Source organism: Entamoeba invadens, assembly GCF_000330505.1.
Source record: "Entamoeba invadens IP1 unplaced genomic scaffold scaff_1105074725903, whole genome shotgun sequence".
NCBI lineage: Eukaryota > Evosea > Mastigamoebida > Endamoebidae > Entamoeba > Entamoeba invadens.
The window spans coordinates 191652-211716 of NW_004443518.1; the positions used below are offsets into that span (position 1 = coordinate 191652).

At 28.6% G+C, this 20065-nt stretch overlaps 5 protein-coding genes across 5 annotated transcripts; 2 read left to right on the plus strand and 3 right to left on the minus strand.

Moving 5' to 3' along the window:
• Positions 1 to 1313: 1313 nt before the first annotated feature.
• On the plus strand, positions 1314 to 3002 carry EIN_521400 (hypothetical protein; the record flags this gene model as incomplete). The annotated part of the gene is made up of 1 exon (XM_004258456.1): positions 1314 to 3002. The coding sequence occupies one exon, from the start codon at positions 1314 to 1316 to the stop codon at positions 3000 to 3002; it is 1689 nt and encodes a 562-aa protein (XP_004258504.1).
• Positions 3003 to 4657: 1655 nt separating this feature from the next.
• Positions 4658 to 5113, minus strand: EIN_521410 (hypothetical protein; the record flags this gene model as incomplete). Its single annotated transcript, XM_004258457.1, has 1 exon — positions 4658 to 5113. One exon carries the CDS (start codon positions 5111 to 5113, stop codon positions 4658 to 4660), a length of 456 nt encoding a protein of 151 aa, XP_004258505.1.
• A 2531-nt stretch (positions 5114 to 7644) lies between these two features.
• EIN_521420 (serine/threonine protein kinase HT1, putative) lies at positions 7645 to 8229 on the plus strand (the record flags this gene model as incomplete). The annotated part of the gene is made up of 1 exon (XM_004258458.1): positions 7645 to 8229. The coding sequence occupies one exon, from the start codon at positions 7645 to 7647 to the stop codon at positions 8227 to 8229; it is 585 nt and encodes a 194-aa protein (XP_004258506.1).
• A 3271-nt stretch (positions 8230 to 11500) lies between these two features.
• Positions 11501 to 11890, minus strand: EIN_521430 (profilin, putative; the record flags this gene model as incomplete). Its single annotated transcript, XM_004258459.1, has 1 exon — positions 11501 to 11890. The coding sequence occupies one exon, from the start codon at positions 11888 to 11890 to the stop codon at positions 11501 to 11503; it is 390 nt and encodes a 129-aa protein (XP_004258507.1).
• Positions 11891 to 14000: 2110 nt separating this feature from the next.
• EIN_521440 (protein serine/threonine kinase, putative) lies at positions 14001 to 19343 on the minus strand (the record flags this gene model as incomplete). The annotated part of the gene is made up of 1 exon (XM_004258460.1): positions 14001 to 19343. The coding sequence occupies one exon, from the start codon at positions 19341 to 19343 to the stop codon at positions 14001 to 14003; it is 5343 nt and encodes a 1780-aa protein (XP_004258508.1).
• Positions 19344 to 20065: the final 722 nt, after the last annotated feature.

Here is a 20065-nt window from a genome sequence, read left to right on the forward strand (position 1 = left end):
CCGAATCCAAAGATATGAAAAGAAAAAAAAGATTACATCGAGTCGTTCTTAAGTTGCTGAAAGTGAAGTCGAAGTGCATTACATTCGTTTTTAATGTTTTTTGGAACAATATTTAATAAATATTTTACATTTTTTCTACTACAGTAAAACCTCCCAAGAGCGGGAGGGCGTGGTAATTTTGTTCTCTCAAGAGCGGGCATTTTTAGCCAATCAAATCTTAATTACCGCTCGGCAGAGAACTCTATTTTTAGTTTCGGTCTAAAAAATGCCCGCTCTTGAGAGAACCCACTCTTCGGAGGTTTTACTGTATTTATGATTTTCATATCGTAACATTACTTTTCTTCCATAGGTCCGAGCCAAGGAAGGAAATTAAAAGAAAATGGAAGCGGTACACAAACGGACTGTTTGAATTCGTTGCAAAGCCTTTTTAATGCTCTGTATCACTCAGTCTTTACTGACTCGAAAGAACTACAAATAAAAACATTGGTGTGTACTGCTATTTTAAACAACAATTAGTTGATGCAGTGTTGACCAACAACATACCAATGTTGTTGGTAAAATGTATTTTATATATCAAATTATTTTTTAAATTTTAGAGAAAACATTTTTTTAGTTTGGTTTGTTTAATTTTAAAAAGTAGACAAATAATAAATTTTGAAGATGGAACCAAATAAATTATTGGGAAATTACGACTTAAATTCGAGAAATTAAGATGTCAATAGGTTTAAATAACAAATTAATTTCTTATTTATATAACCAAATAAAAATCATTTTTCTTTATTATTTGGGTTACAATTTTCAAAAGGTGTTGAAAAAACTTTAATAATATGTGATGACACAAACACTTATATCAATTTACATAACTGTTATTAATACTTAAAACAACGCTTTTTTATTTTAGTTGGCCTGTTATATGGAATTATTGGAAATATTAATTCAATTTCAAATGATTTTCCCCTTTTAACTTGTGTAATGTTATTAACATAATATATACTTAAAAAACAAGAAATTTTTAAAATAAACTCTAGATTTTTCGAATTTTAGTTTATTTAATTTTTGTTTAATGTTATTTTAAGTGTTAATCAATCAAAATAAATAATAAAATGCCATGTTTAAATAAAATAATTATTGAAATTAAACCTCATTTTTAAAAAAATACAATTAAATGATTTATTTTATTCAAAAAACAAACTAGGATATATAATATAACAAATAACATCTGTTTAATATATATGACTCAATTAGAATTGTTGTACCTCAAAAATGTTGTTCTTTATATGGCCACTATGAGTGATATAATATCATTCATTTTTATGAACAAAAAGTGCAGAGATGTTGTCGACTCGATGTATATTAACCCATACAAACTGTCATATTACAACTCTGTGGAAAAAATACAAAAATTGTTTCCAGCGCTTCAAACATTATATTTAACAGACTTGATCACCAAAAACAGAAAATTGCAGACAGAAGTGACACACCTTGAAATCGACTTTTTGTCGTGTTCAAAAACCTTTTCTTTTTATACAATTCAATCAAAAAACATCATTGAAAAAATCAGAAAACTCCGAATCAAATTTTACAACTTGGACTGCTTAACAAGCGACGTAGAGATGTTTCAGAACCTCCAAGTTCTATTTGTTGACCTTTCAATGTTCACAGCAAATGCAAACAATCGACTTTTCGAAATGATTGGTCACAGGACTTTGAGAAGAGTCATTTTGACAATTTATGCAAGTCAACTTGAGGTCCTTTCCAAGTTCGATTATTCGAAACACCCATTAACAGAATACGTCTTTATTGTAATTAAAATGGATCTTGATAATATGAACGAAAATTTCAAAGTAACACAAAAGAAATTGCAGTATAGAAATGTCAAATTTTATTGCACCATTCTTACTGATTTATTCGATTTCGATTTCATCCCAACAGGTGTTTTACAAAATAGTTTCTATAATGTCTTTGTTACACATTTCTCTGATTTTGATGAAAATGATGAACCATTCTCTCGTGATGCATTAAACCGCGACCAAATTCTAGTGGATTCATATTGCGATAAATGTGACAGTGCAGTCACTGAAGTTCTCAACAAGTGTTTACTCAATAATGTTGTTCTGAAAAATTACAACAAAAATGACATTCAAAATATTCTAAAAGGATATTTAAAAGGAGTGTCACATCACAAACAAATTCTGAATTTTGAGACCACAACCATTCGAACAATTTCCATGTTCAACGTTATAGTTGAGAAAGTTGTGTTACCCCAAAGTGTCAAACACCTTACTATAGAAAACGTGTATGGTAATGTGTATTTGGACGACTGTGTTTTAGAAATGCTTGATATTAAAAATTACAATGGAAGGGCGCTTGTCATTAACAACACTGTATTGAATGATTTTTCATTAACTAATACACAGAAAACGTGTGTTTCTTTCATTCACAAAACAAGTCCAAGTAGTGTTGAAATTACTGATAAAATGGTGTTAAATTGTGATGTTATAAAAAGTTTTAGTGTTTCTAATTATGACCCCTTTGATTTTATCGTTGAGAGTGATGAATCGGACGTGAAGTGTGAATTTGTTGCTAAAGAAGTGAATTACAATGGTATTTTGAAACGTGTGTATATCAATAGTTATGTTGGAAATGCCGACTTGTCTTTCTTTGAAATTAAATCATTTGATTTGAGGCAACCAGAATTGAATGATAACACAAAGGTATCACTTACACTTGGAAATGTGGAGGAAGCAACCTTTTCAAATATGAATTTCGAGAAACTTGAATTGGGAATTGTTGTGAATTTGGAAATGTACAGCACACGTGTTACATCTCTTGTTGCAAAATATTTATACACTTTTGGATATCAAAATTCGACCTTTGAAAACATAAAAGCACACACAATTGGTAAAATTATTGGTCTTAAAGACGCAATTAAAAATTTGGAGGTTGAAAAGGAAGTTGGAAAATTCGTTCTTAAAATACAAGGACGTTTTGATCATTTTTAAGTTATTTTTCGTCTTTGTTTACAGCTAAGAAGGATTAACTCAATAATCAGTATTAACTTAACACACTCAATTTTTCCTATTAATAGAGTGATATAAGATAAAAATATTTTATCGAATAAAAATAAATATTAATGATAAATAAAGTTTAAGGTTGAAGTAAAATTATTTTACCATGAATTTATTCATTTTGGTATAAAAGTATAAATTTTACCTCGGTGGATCTTTTAGATCCAGCCGTTTTTTCTGCACCTTTTTCAAGTAATACATTTTTGGTCTATTATTTAGTCAATTGACTAATAATATAATCCAAAATTTATTTTGTCATTTAATGTTTTTTAAAAAGCAAAAAAATGATGTGTATAATTATTAAAATTTGTAACAAACAACAATAAATATGTTAAATACATATTAGTTAATATATAATCACCAAACAAACAAAGAACCAATTTAAAGCCAATTTACACAATCTTTAAATTTGTATATATTATATAATCATATGAAAAAGTGAGTCTTAAAAAAACTTGAAGTTCTTGTTTTTAATAAATCTTGTATGTACCAACGTCGTTGTTTATCAATTTATTATCATTTTTTGTTGAATTTGCAACTAATAGATTATTAAGAGTTGTAAATATTTATTATTTTTTCTGATATTGATAGAATTTATTTTTTTAAATCCAGTTATTGTGTTGAAATATTTTTTGTTGTGTGATCAATCAAATTAATTATTTATTTGTTGCTCCAATCTGACATTCTGCACAAAGTATGACCAATACTCTAATCCTAACACGTATGGGAATTGCACAACACTCTGCGAAATCATCACAACATGTCTGGCAATGATGCCAAATTACAATGGATATGCTATTTGCAAAGATGGATACAAACCGGGTTAAAGGGTCAAATAAATTGGATTTTAATATTTAGTAATTGAATAATTTGGGATTGAATCTGTTTCAATTTTAATTCAATCACAATTCTAATAAAGTTCAACTTGCAATTTTAGATAAAAACATGTTTCTATGTATATTTATAGAACTTGAAGATGTTTATTTTTTATATGGGAAAGTCACACAACAATTATAATTAATTTAAATTTATAATAAATATAATTATTTGTAAAATAATAAGAATCAAAATAACACTATAAAATATATGTTTTATTATTACAATAGTTTATTTTATATTTATTTATAGTATACGTTTCAAATGTAATTGATGTTGGAAATTAATAATTTAAAGAAATCTTTTAGTTGTATTTTTCTTTGTAACTTTCTTTTTTCTTTTGCCATCACCAACAAATCTTCTTTTTGATGGTGGCAAATAATTTGTTTTATCAAAACCTGTTTCACATAACACAACTTCATTTACCAATTCTTTGGGGGAATCAATTGTCGTTGTTTCATTCTCGGTATTAAATACAGAGTCTTCTTGTACACACCGTTCTGTTGTGCAAATTTGTTTTGAATAATCTCTAATATCATTAATTGTTTTTTCGTCTGCTTCCTGAATTTTCCATTCTAAACACTTTGTCATATCGATAGGTTCTTCAACTTGTGTTTGTTCATACAATTTAAACCATCTGAACGTATCAATAGTTTCAATCAAATACTTTTCAAATGAATCAATTGATCCACTTTTACTATAATAATTTAAGGTTAGATTGTGTATAGTGTTGGTCTGTTAATAAAATGATTCTTCCCCTTATCCATTTGATTAATTTTTAACAATTCCGAATCTTTGTGTTTCATTAAAGTGATTAACAATTTGTTCAAAGTTGGTTTCTTACAACACAGCCTTTTCACGAGTGCTGAATGATAAGATTCACTCAAATTATCAGTCCTCAATTTTTGATTGAACTGGCACCACAATTTGATTGGCCACTTTTCTAACCAATTCAGCTTAAAATACATAAGCAACTCCATTACAAGTTGTTTTGTTTTATCATCGAATTTACAACTGACGGCTTTGTTGTTAATAATATCAAATCTGTGTGGTATTTCACTTGCTTTAAAAAATCCAAAGTTTTCTAATTGTTGACAATGGACCATATTGATGTTTCTGGATAATATTGCTGTGAAAGACCCAAGGGTTGTACTTTTCTCCATATGCATTGGGTAAAATGGAAATAGCAAACATGGACACAACATTTAAACCCAATTAGAGCATTGATGACAGCAGTTTCGAAATCAAGCATAACACTTGTATTTTCATCAAACAATAAATAACCCATGTGAGTTATAAAATATTCGTTTAATAAATGGAACAAATTTAAATAGTCCAATTCTGTTTTGTTAGTCATCAAACAATGACAAAACGTAAAGCATTGACCATTAGATAAAACACAATGAATTGTGTATAATTGCTTATAAGAAATTGGACAAGAATTATACTTTCCATCCATACAAACGTAAGCAATTTTTCTATCTTTTATCTTATTCATTTTTTCATTAGAGATCATAATAAAAAAACGGTCTTCGTCTTTTATGTAGTATTTACCACTATTCAATAATTCTTCAATTTTATCTCCAATCAATTCACTTTTTATTTTGTTGATTGTTCTTCTTAATGACGTTCTTCTTTTTTGATCAGATGGATTGATTGTTTGGTATTGTTCTAATATTGCTGTTGCCGAACTTAAAATGTTAGTTCCTTGTTTGCACAGTTCTGTTAATTGTTTATCACTGTTGGTAATTTTTGGAAGATGTGGATGAACTGTCTTATTTTGATCAACATATTTAAATTGGAGAAATTTGAAATTTTCACCCGATCCTTCTGTTTTTAATATTTCTATTTTAACATCACATTGTGGGCATTTATAAACAGTTCTTGAAACGTTTAAAGGATTAAATGTATAACCGGATACACATGGTAACATGTTTTTTTCTCCATTTGATGCTTTTTTCCGGCTTGGTACTTGAGTAATACTATCAATTTGCATAAAAGAGTTTGTAGCGATTATTTTTAATATTAAAAACGGATTGCTTTTCATGTGTTATCATATTATATTTATTTAAATCATTTTTATTTTTTAAGTAAAAGTGTGATTTTAATAAATAAAACAATAACCAAACACAAAAATATTGTAATTTAATTATTGTTTTTAAACTCTGTTTTAAATCACAATAAAATTTTATTAATTATCAAATATTAAATAATTAAACAAATAAATAAAGGCGAAAAACAATTCTGTTTATTTTAAAACATCAATGCAAAAAATTTTATATTTAAGTCAAATAAATAATAACATATAAAAAATAATTTATATTTTAAACACACAAAATCAATTTTAATTGATTAAGTCATCGCATTAAAAATTATATTTAGTTGGTATTTTGTTAATTGTTACTTTGTTTATTTTATATTTTTAATTATAATATTATATATGTATTTTTGTTATTTTACGAATATTAATATATATTGTTATATTTAAATTAATTATAATTGTTGTGTGACTTTCCCATATAAAAAATAAACATCTTCAAGTTCTATAAATATACATAGAAACATGTTTTTATCTAAAATTGCAAGTTGAACTTTATTAGAATTGTGATTGAATTAAAATTGAAACAGATTCAATCCCAAATTATTCGACCACCCAATCTACAAACCGTCCACCTGTGGCAAAAGTTGTGATAAATGCGATGTGAAATTCATTCACACAAATGAATAGTGTGCAACACGTGATGTCTTTGGCAACTGCATTGACTGCAACAACACATTCTATCGCATTGGTACAAACGATAAATACTGCAGACCACAAAGTGAGCGAATTGGATGTATCAACACAAGCACTTATGGCTGCTTGATATGTGAAGATGGGTACTATTTACACACAAGTGAGTTTGACAAGTGTGATGACAACTGTACACTCTGCACATCACTAACTGAGTGCACTGGTTGTGTTGCAACACACATTTTAGTCGACTTACAGTGTGTTTATTTCTCAAACTGTTTCAAATTGTATTTCTGCATTAAACAACAAGTGCACGCAATGTACTGACAATTTCAAAGTCAATGCAGATGGAACTCAATGCGACAAAACGACTAACTGTGGTTTGGTCGTCGTACTTCCTGTTGTCATGACATTCATAGTTTTGGTAATACTAACTTTAATAATAATCACACTATCTTATTTCATTAATAAAAAACAAAGAACAAATAAAAAGAGGCTTTTTGTGTATTTACAATGAAAAAATCGAATATTCCAATTAAAGTACTTGGAAACAACATTCTGACAAATAAGACTGATTTTTTAATAACAATGATGACACAAAAGACTTTATTAAAGTTAATTCAGAAAGTCGAGAACTTCTTTGTGTTGGAAACAAAGGAAAAGGAAATTTGAAAGTTCGAATCACAACACCAAACACCAAACAAAAATATTTAATAAGAACAGAACCCAAAATAGTGACTTTAAAGAGTGGATTTGCGTGTGAATTTGAAGTCTTTTTAACACCACATTGTACTCTCAATTTAGAAGACAAAATCGCAATTGTTTTGTAAGCTTTAAACAGTGGAATGTTATTCATCGTCTTATGTTATTATAAATGCGAAGACTGAAAACTCGACGTGTCTTGACTACGATGAGTTAATTGAAGAAAATAAACTTGGTGAGGGGTCTTTTGGTATTGTGTACAAAGGAATGTACAGAGGAAATGTTGTTGCAATTAAAAAGATGAAACAAATTAATAATTCGGATGAAGAAAAATTAATTGATGAATTCGAAAAGGAAGTGCAAATGTTAGACAAGTTTAGGTGTGATTACATTGTCCATTTCTATGGTGCTGTTTTTATACCAAACAAGATGTGTATGGTGACTGAATTTGCACAATTTGGGAGTTTACAAGACTTAATTAAACATAAAACAAAAGAAGAAATTGAAACTAAGTTACGAGTCAAAATGTTACTTGATGCAGCTAAAGGTATTTCATATTTGCATGAGAATGGGATATTACACAGAGACATCAAGCCAGACAACATTCTTGTGTTATCACTTGATGTGAATGAAAAGGTGAATGCAAAATTGACAGACTTTGGAAGTGCAAGAAACGTCAATCTACTGATGACTAACATGACTTTCACCAAAGGTATAGGCACTCCAAAGTATATGGCGCCTGAAATTCTAAAACGAGATAAATACACTAAAAGCGCGGACATTTCTTCGTTCGGAGTGACTATGTATGAGGTGGTTGGGTGGAGTGAGGCATATCAAAAAGATGGCTTTTAATACCCATGGAAAATAGCAGAGTTTGTGATGTCAGGTAAACGACTTGAAAGAAAAGAAAAATGCCAATACCTCTGTATGATGTTATTAAAATGTGTTGGGTACAGGAACAAACAAACAGAATAACTATTGATAAAATAGTTGTTTTACTGGCTTTTTGAAAATGTAAGTGTTGTTTAATAAATTGTTCTAATGTTTAAAATAAAGAGCTAAACTATTATATTTTGTTTGAATTTGTTATCTATTAATTAAAATTTGAATTCAGTTTCTATTCTTAGTATTATTGACAAAATTAAAATAGTTTAACTAATACAGACATGGTACTAAGGTTTCGACTAATAATTAATAATTTTTTTACCATTGTAACAAAATAAGAAAGGTTAAATTTGGAACAGTTTTTAAGAAATAAATTGGAAAACTTGTTCATTTGTATTCAAATAGTAATTAAATAGAAAGTCGAAACCTTGGTACTCGTAGAAACTTTAGTCCCATATATGAAATTGCAACCATAATAAATTTGTACACAAATCAAATTGTTAATTGTTTTAAAAAATGTTTTTTTTATTTTTTATTCGATTGTAATTATATTTATTGTGACAAATAAATTAGACTTGATTTGTGTTATAATAAATGGTTGGTCGTATTTTAAACTATTTTGCCAATATATAATTATAAGTGAATTTGCTAAACGTTTTTATCAACATAACAATCAAAAGGGGTTTAAAATATGGTTTTTTAATGATATGAAATAGACTTTATATATTTTAAATATAACTAATTTATTACAATTTTCAAGTAAATATCAAATTCTTGTAAAATCGATGCTCTTGATGAAACAACTTTTACCAAATAAAAATGTCAGACTGATTTATTGATGACTTCAGGAATATTTTCTGACTTTATTCAACCTGCTGTGGATCCAAGAGCTAATTATGTAGTGAAAAAAGAAGGAAAAAATGTAGAAATTTATGTTTTAGATAAATGTCATAGAAGTTTCGATGGGACTTTTTTCAAATTAGAAAGGTTTAGAAAAATAAAGATATTGAAAAGGGGACTTTCATGTGACAAGCTTGTCGAAATTAAAGATCAGAGCGAACTTTATAATATGTGTTTCTTCGTTAATTTCCCAGATAATTATGTTGTTAAAAATATATTCAGTGAAACTGAAAAGTGCACAGGAACAGATGAACAACAATATTTAAATTACGAATTGATATCACGAAATTGTGTTGCAGTTGGAGAATACTTTAGAAAAGTGACTCGAATAGATGACATTTATGTATTTGAAACTTATTCATCCAACGATTGTTCCGACTCTTCAATAAATTGCCAAATATATGAATACGGCAAGTGTTCCAATGGCGTCATTTATTCAGATCCAATTTTTGAAAGTGCAGTTGATAAAAATGCAAATTATGCGTCTGAAATTTATGATCATGAAACGCATCAAATGGTGTACTTTGAGTTCGGGAAGTGTGTTTACAATGGTATAAACAATGAGGAAGTATCATATATCAAGATATTACATTATAATGATATTACCGAAAATTATAAAAAAACTCAAGTGACACTCTCTTTAAAACAGACAACCAAGAACTTGCGGGAACATTTGATTTTTGGTTACACTACCAGCACATGATATAATGCGAGGAGTTTACAACTTACATTCAAATTGTCTATTTAAAGAAGAAAATGCATACTCGAAATTTATAATAGAAAATGTTAATGAATGTACAGTGACACTAAGTGGCTCACTTAAAATAAAGAAGAGTGGTGATTCATATAAGTATATGTATTTCCCCACATTTGACTGTTCTAATGAAACTAATGAGATAAATATAAATTTGAAAGGTGAATGTGGCCCTTTTAAAGACAATCAAACAATCGGATTGTATTATTTGGTATCTACAAAACCTGAGAAAACTATTTCTGATACAACCAAATTTGCAATAAAAAAGTAAAAGATGGTCTTTATGTTCTTGAATTTAATAAAGTGCACATAACACTAGAAAGCATTTATCTTAAATTTGTTAGAATGAATCAAATAGTAATAGTCTTGTCTGGGTTAACACCATACGGACTCGTAGAATACCAAACTGTTGATTTTGCATACACATTTGAATACAGAGAGATTTCTTCCCCACGATTATAGTAAAAATGGTGACGTGTACACAAATGCAAAGTATTCAGAATTGTCATGTGTTGGTCAACAAACAACTGAATATTACATTTTTGGTGAGTGTACTGAAATTGTGTTAGATAAAAGAACGATATTTTCACAAGAAATAATACGAGGTGTATTAAAATGTGTTGCTACAAAAAGTGATTTTGAAACGGTTTACCAGTTCAATAAATGTTACTTTGATGGTGAAAATGGCTCTTTAAAATTTGCAAAGAAAAACGATGTTGTGTTGTATTTAGTTGGTGTTGATTGCAATTAATTAAAAGAAGTTGAAACAACACAAATTTTCGGATTTGTAGAGTTTTTAAAAAAAATCCAAAGTTTAAAGTCTCGCAATTTAAAAATAGTAACAAAGAAAATTGTATTTTAAAAGACACAATTGGAGCGCCACAAATTAATTTGTATAAAATTAACTGCACAAAAATTGGAACAGCAACATCTGTACAAGCATCAACAAATAATGACACTTATAAACTCAAAAATTTTATTGGAAAAACGTGTGATGGAAAAGCAATTAAAGTCGAAAAATACACAAAAACCAGTGTGTATTAAAAGAAGGAAAGAATGTGGTGTTTTCAGATTTAATTGATGAACCAATTGTTTTAAATAGTATTAGAAAAATGACAGAACTTGTTTTATTACTATTGTTGGTGATAATTTGTATGAACGTTTCTATTCAATTTTTATAATTTGAAATATTACTTCATAAATGTTTTTTGAGTTTGTTGTTATTAGACTAAATAATATTTTTATTAATTTTATTAAATTGCCAAAATAAATATAAATTACCATATAATTTTTTTTTATTTATTAAATGTGGAGGTAGTTTAGTTGGTAAAACATTTTATTTAAACTTTAATCTTTCTAGATTACAGGTAATAAGTTAAATTACAAAAAATCGTGGGTTCAACTCCCACCTTCCACATTTTTATTTTTTATCAATAATTTTTGTTTTAAAATTTATAAAATGAAATCTATATTTATAGTTTATTATTTAATAATTAATTTTAATTAATTGTTTAAAAATAAATTATTAGTTTATTAATTATAATATATAGTAAAATACAAGTAATGATGAAGAAGTGAATGAATTTAATATCCTGATTGCCCCATATAATCTTTGAGCTTGTAGACAGCATCTGAGTTCTGTCCAGCAGAAACAGACGCGTCCTTGAAGTATCCAATCAATATGACTTTGATTCCCTTGTAAATTGAAACACCAGCTGCACCAGCCTTCCCAAAGACAGTTCCTTCGTCCTTGTCAGCTCTTGTGACGGTGTATTTGACACCACCAATGTGAAGTCCCTTTGACTGGAAGTCTCCGACATTTCCAGACATGATTGCATTTGCAATAGTTGTAGCTTCTGCTTGCTGGATTGTCAAGCCAACCTGTGACATGATTGCACCATTAGTGGCAAGAATGATTCCACCGTGGCCTTTGCCTGCACCAATCATTGAAGCTGTGTAACCGTCCCACGACATCTGAATGATTACAAACCGTTGTGTATCTTTATATCATGTCGACACGTCACATCTTTTATTTGTTTATTTATATTTAATTGTATTTTTAGTTGAAACTATCAGTAAACTATTGTTATTTGATTTTCAAGTAGATCGTGTAAAATGAACGGCTGATATTAAATTGAAAACTCTGTCGTTTAAATTTAAGATGAATTATTATTTTAGAGTTTGAAATGTATTGTGTTAAATAATTTGTTTTATTTTGATTGTATCAAAATAATATCAAACAAATGTATTTTTCTTATACAAGTATGGTAAACACCCTAATCAAATTGTCTTAAACATCTTAAGTTTCAATTTAAGTTAATAACGACGTTATCCCGAACAATTACGATATAAAAACGGACAATAAGAGGTGTTGTATAACAAAAACAAAACATAAAAATAAAATTCAAAAATACATTTGTTTATAACTGTTCAAAAAATGATCATAACGAGTCGCATCTTGTGTAAAACCGAAAGAAGTGACATCGAAAAACGAGTTTCAAGAACGCGTTTTGGAGTTGGCTCACAATCGTTATCCAAAAATTTCGGTTTTCAATTTGAAATATTTTTCTGGTTTTGACCAACCAATTTACAACTTAAAAAGTTTAAGAAAAAATTTAGGGGTTTATAAATGTGGGACTAAAGTTTCTACGAGTACCAAGGTTTCGACTTATTGTTTAATTACTTATTAAATAATAACGAACAAGTTTTCTAATTTATTTCTAAAAACTGTTTTAAATATAACTTTTCTTATTTTAGGGCTCTCAAGGTTATATTAATAATTATTTGTCGAAATCATAATACTGGTCGAAACTTTGGTACCATGTCTGTAGTACTGACTTGTAAATTTTTTTTTATTTTTAGTTTAATAATAACTTTTTAATTTTGATGATATATTTGGTCTACATTTAATGTTTATTTTCAAAAATTAACACGTTCGCGGTTTCCCCTTTTATTTTTTTTAAATAGCATAGAAAAAAAGTTAATTTTGCTTTTTCTTTAAAAAAATCATTGTAAACCCGTTTCATTTTTTTATGAGGATTTTTTGCCACACAATATCTTATTTAAAAATATTACAACAACAGAGACATAATCCTCAAGATTTGAATAAAAATTATAACGAAAAGATTAATTGATTGCAATTTTTGGAATTAACCCAAATTGTTAGCACTTTTCCCGTCGTCAATATTTTTATTCCAATAAAACACAAACCCTCATTATTCTTTTTATAGTACACGACTGTCATTCTATCCATATTTATCATGTTCATCGACAATTCAAGACAATTTGAAAAGTTCCGACAGTGGTTTAATAACATTTTTGAATTTTAGACCCAATTTCGTGTTGTTTTCATATGAAAAAATAATAAGGATCAATATAGATGGTTATCTTCTCGACAAGAACTCCCTCGTCGCTTGACAAATTTTTGTCATTATAGTGACCTATTTATTTTTTTCTACAATTTATTTTTTTGTTTTTTTAAATTAATAGTATAATTATTATATAAATAATAATATCTTTATGATTTTGTGTTGAAACCGACTGATTTTATCACGACCAAAACAATAATCAAGTATTATTCCATTTTCAGCCACTGTTTTAAACGCCCCATTTAAACTATTTTTTTTCCGTACTGATTAAACTCAAATGTCCTTTTCCCACAAGCGGGTGATCCGCGACTAAGGAGGATAAAACGTGGATAAAACGGGTGCACAGACAGATTGTTTGAGTGCGTTTTCTTGAGTTTTTAATACAATGCTTCGTATCACTAACCCAAGGTAAATCTGTTCAACATTAATTTAATTGAAACCATACCAATATTTATTTTATTATTTATATACTATTATTATAATTTATATATATTATCAAATATAAATTTGTTTATTTATTTTTATTTTTTATATTTAACAATAATAAAGGCCAATTGGGTCTTTCATGTAAAAAGTTGATGGAAATAAAAACACACAAAAAAAAACTTGTTAAGAGTTTTTGGATAATTATAATAATTGGTCTGAAAGAAAAAAATAAAAGTAAATACTTTACTCAAAATAACACAATTGAATCAAACGAATATTTATAAAATAAATCAATGATTCAATTCTTCCAGGTTTTCAATAACTTTTTCAATCGGTATTCTTTCTTTGATGTCTTGTTCCCAAGCATTTTGAATGATGTCAAACTCTTTTATTGAGATATTTTGTGGTCTTTCTAATCTTTTACCAGTTGAAATAAAATCTGCGATATCCCAAACATGTAGAAACCTCTCATCGTCGTTTTTAAACACGAAATCCCATTGTAACACCTCATACATAGTCATTGCAAATGAATATATATCAGCAGGTTTCTTGTATTTCTTTCTGTCCAACACCTCGGGTGCCATATACTTTGGAGTGCCTATACCTTTGGTGAAAGTCATGTTAGTCATCAGTAGATTGACGTTTCTTGCACTTCCAAAGTCTGTCAATTTTGCATTCACCTTTTCATTCACATCAAGTGATAACACAAGAATGTTGTCTGGCTTGATGTCTCTGTGTAATATCCCATTCTCATGCAAATATGAAATACCTTTAGCTGCATCAAGTAACATTTTGACTCGTAACTTAGTTTCAATTTCTTCTTTTGTTTTATGTTTAATTAAGTCTTGTAAACTCCCAAATTGTGCAAATTCAGTCACCATACACATCTTGTTTGGTATAAAAACAGCACCATAGAAATGGACAATGTAATCACACCTAAACTTGTCTAACATTTGCACTTCCTTTTCGAATTCATCAATTAATTTTTCTTCATCCGAATTATTAATTTGTTTCATCTTTTTAATTGCAACAACATTTCCTCTGTACATTCCTTTGTACACAATACCAAAAGACCCCTCACCAAGCTTGTTTTCTTCAACCAACTCGTCATAATCAATTCGTGTCGATTGAGAAGTTACAGCGTTGATTGTTATTGTGTTATAATTTTCTTCTTCGGTTTTCAGATTTTTTGAGATAATTTGAATTGTTGTGGTGATTTTACAGGTGCAAAGTGGTGTTAAATAAAGTGAAAATTCGCAAGCACGCCCCCTTTTTATTAAAACGACTTCTGGTTCGACTTTAAAAATAAATTTGTCAATGTTTGTTAATATTGTGAACTGGACTTTGATGACATTTTTGAGTTCATTACCAACACATATTAATGCTTTGCTTTCTTCATTCACTGGTATATTGCTCGATTCAATATTAAAGTCAACTAATTCAGAAGATACACAAATGCCTTTTGTAATTGAGACGAAATGAATATTTGACCTGTCCATTTTAAACAATGTTGTTGTCTTTTCTGTATCTTTTTGGTGTTTTCTGTCCAACACTATTTTTGTTATAAACACAATTAAAATTGTTATTATTATTAAAACAATAATAACAAAAATAACACCAAGAAGTATGACCCACCACACAACATGTGACTCACACAACGTCCCATCGTCATTTGGGGTGTTCCAAAATGAACACTTCACACACTTCGAATTTTTAATTTTATTACATTCTGCTATGTTAAAGAGACCAACACAACTTCCGTTTGACAGCAAAACAAGTGAAGAGTCACATAAAGTGCATTTAGTACTGTATAAATTGCATGTTAAACAACTTGAGTCGCACTTCTGACATTCGTTTGTGTTGACTTGGAAATACCCATCGCCACACTTTGAACACCCACTTTGTGTCACCTCAACGCCACATCCAATGATGTTGCTTTTAGGTAGACAGTCGCCGTTGTTTGTCTTATAATAATTGGTGTTGCAGGTGAGACAACTATTTTCATTGTTACACGTTGAGCATCTTTCAGCACATTCAAAACAATTCAGTCCAGTTTTATAATACCCATTTTTGCATATGACACAACCGCTTGTAACACTTGCAATTTGGTCACATTTCTGTTTTAACTCTTCATTTGAGTCGCATTTATAATTGGACATAAAAGTGTCATTACCACAACTTATACATTTTGTTGGTGTTTCAAAACATGTTAAACAATTATCATTACACTTCTCGCATCTTTGTGTGTCGTTGTCAAAGTAATACGAGTCATCACACCGTTTACATGTTAATCCATTTTGAAGAACGCAGTTGTTTTCCGCTTTTTCAACACACATGTTGTTAGTTAGAAATTTCCCAATTTCACATTCGACACATTGCTTATTTAACAGATATGAGCATTTCAATATGTCATTTTCACATCTTCCATTCTCATCATTTGGTATTTCACAACTGATTTTCTCACATTTTCCATTTATTGTCATTTCACTTTTTGCAGCACACTTCGTCGATTTACCATTTTCACAATATTCAGCATTTGGATCTATTTCATCACATTTCACACACATTGTAGAATTGTATGTGTACCCGTTAAAACACGAAAGTATGTTATTGCTATTTATGGTATCGTTGTTTTCGTCTACAGTGACACATTCACCTTTTTTCAACATATATCCATTGGTTATATTACATATCGCACATTTTCCATCTCCTTTTGTGAGAAGACAATTTTCACCTTTTACACAAGTTGCTCCTTTCAACACAAAACCCGAAGAACATCTTTTGCACCGATTTGGACCATATGACACACAATTTGTGATTTCTTCACATTTTCCATCAGACAATATATAATTTGGTTTACAATGAATGCATGTATTTGGTTGAGTACCACATGAAATACATATAATATCTTCACACGGTTCACACTTCTTTGTTGTTGTGTTGTAATATCCCGTAGGACATTCAACTCCAGAAACACATTGAAAAACACTTTCTGTGTTATATGCGGCATTGCAAACAAACTCGTTGTAACTTATTTTGGTTTCTGCTACGAAAAGTACTTTCTTTGTGAGCAATTTCAATTCAGCACTTACAACTTCACTTGACTTAATTCCAACAACAGTAACATCGTTTGCGCTGTAAAAAGAAATTTTATTGTTTCCAATTGTCGCACTTTCACTTGAAAATTCGTCATCTTCTTGAATTTCATTTTTTGTAGTCTTTTGTTTGTGAGATTCAATTGCAAAAGCAGTGACGTTATCAAAAGGAGTGATGTACCAGTCTTCTGTGTCTTCACATGGACAATAAGACTCAAAGAACATCATTTTTTGTGTTGTCAAATCAAAATTGTACAAGTGGCAAAATATCTTTTTTGAGCTTCCATATCTCAGCAATTTACCATTTAACAACAATTGTGTGTTATTAGGAAGTGTTCCAGTATATGGCGTTTCCGAGTAAAACAAATCGAAGTCGGTTGCATTTGGATTGACATTATTAAGTGAAGTTACATTGTATGTAAAAATTAAAGGAAAGTTTTTAATAGTTCTTAAGAATAAATTTATTGTAACATTATCAAACCAAGCACTTTCAGAATAAAACACCGAATTTGAAAAAATATTAATTTCTCCACCATTAGAACAGTTTAATACGTTAGTCTCAATTTTCGGAAGAAGTAAATTGTTATTATTTCCTTTTAAATAGATTTTTCCTTTTGTTTTGAGTATAAATTGACTTGTATTAAAATAAGACTCGTCACCAAATTCAATAACCCCTGCAATCATTTCAAATATATTTTTGACAACAAATGTAGAATAATTTAAAATTCGAATTGTTGCATTTTGACTTAAATAACAATTTGAGTTTGTTGACACATATGAAAAGTTATACATGTTGAGTTGTGAACTATTCTTAATTATAATATTACCATTCACAAACATCTTTGAATTATTATCAAATGTAATAGTCGAAGTTGTTTCAAAATTGACGTTGTTTGTTGCTTCGATCGTTGAATATTCTTTCATAGATAAAGTTGTTGAATTAGACACCAACAAATAGAATAATACTGCTTTTGCATTTCCTTCAAAATTTATTTTTGTTTTATCAAAGAATTTACATTCCGATGTAGATGTAAAAGTTGCATTGTTTTTTATAGTTAAATTTGCATAACCATTAGTGTATATATTTTGTGATTCTATTTTTGTATTATTTTTAAATGTCCCAATTGCATTTATTCCGAATTTAATTTGTTCCAAAGAAATAATGGAAGCATTATCATTTACAGTGGCTGTCACAGTATGATAAAAATCTAACAACTCGACTGCAAATAATTTTGCATTTCCCTCGAGTGTTAAACTTGAAAATATATGCAAACTGAATGTTGTATTTGATTGGACATAACTGTCATCTTTCATAATAAGACCTGAATTTTCACCACCAATAAATACTTTATAAATATGCATTTGTGCACTATTTACCATTGTTATTTTCGAATTCCCACTCAAATTGATATAATTCATCACATTAATAGATGTATTATTTGTAAGCATTATTTTCACAAATTTCAATGCAGTAACACTCGAATTGCTATTTATTTTAGCTTCATCATTGAGAATAACACTTGAATCGTTATTTAAATACAACATTTCATTTAAATTCATTACAGCGTATTCCTTAATTAATAACTTTGATGTATTATAAAGATTGACTTGTGTTGATGTGTTCATAGTAGCCTTTCCTTTTATTGTGATATATGACTTGTTGTATAGTTCCAACCCACCCGAAGAATTAAAAGAAGAATTTGTGCTTATTGTGAGTGTTGCATCACCATTCATTTGTAAATTACCTTGCGTATTCAACAATGCATTTGCATCAAGAAATATTTTTGAAGAATTAAATAGAGTGATGTCACTTTGAGATTCAACAATTGATGAATCATTTATGACAAGTACAGTATTTGAAATACAATTTAATTTAGTAATATTCACCATCGCGTTATTTTTAAATTGGACGTTTGTTTTATCTATTAAAGAAAAGGTCGGTGTCGACATAAAAGTGTTGTCACTTATTAAAAGTGTTGTACTACCATTTAATTGTATTGAACTCGAAGCAATGAGTTTTGAACTCCCATTTAAAGTAACTTTTGGCTTTCCATTAGTATTGAAATTTGATGTATCGATCATTGAATTATCACTTAAAGTTATTGTGGAATCGTCATTCACAACAATGGATGGAATTTGATCCGTATATGAGTTTGAAACCATTATCAGATTTGAATTATTATTAAATACAACAAGTCCAGATACACTACTGATGTATGAAGTATTGTTCATTACAAGTGTTACATTATCGTTAAAATTAATAGGGTATGCAGTGGTCCTAATTGAACATGATGAAATTAATTCTATTTCCCCAAACCCTCCAAAATAATATTGTCCATCTAAATTTATTTCAGCATTACTTTTAACAAGTAAAACAACATCGGGATTCGTGTCAGTCCCTAATATCACGCTTTTGGTTAGTGTACAACTACTTGTGATTTCTGTTGATGTTGTCATTTCAGTAATTACAGAACACGACTGTGACAAAATTGTAATGAAAAATAAGGGCACTAATATTATTGTTTTTTTAAACAACATTTAATAATACCAAGTGATATTTTTTAGTTTAACAATCAAATCATTATTTTTTTAATTCATTAAAAAATTAATAAAAACATGTGTTGTTTGTTAAATACTCAATCATTTAATTATAAATAAACTTCATTGCAGTAACTGAAAAAAGCTGTTGTGAAAATTATAGTAAATTATTGGATTCAACTATAAGGTATAGAAAAACATTCGATTTATTGCTTTTATTTGATTGGTTAAAAAAGTTCAAAAACAATTCGGTAATTTCAAATGACAAATTCTATAAAAATAATTTTATTATATCAAAATTATAGATCTATCCCAGTCACGACAGCTTTTTTCCATTAAAGAGGGGAAAAACCGCTTCTTTTTTTATGGTAAAAACAATAAAAATGTTATTTATTTTGTCTTTTTTGTTATTGTTTTTTCATTTACAAAAAGAAAAAATAACAACGACAACAACATTGCCAAAGCTCTTTAAGAATATTTTAAAAGGAAAATCAATTGTTTCTTATTTTATTGGAAAAAACAACATAGTTTAGCCACAGGTTATGTGTTCTTTCAGGAAAGTTACGAAAACAATGACGAAAAACAAATCATAAATAGACTACGATTATAAAACATTTTCAAGTTATTTTTGACTTTTTTACAAACTATTTAAATATAATAAAAACAATTAAAACAAATTAATTGAATACAGAGGGGCTAAAAAACCGCTTCCGTCTTTTTAA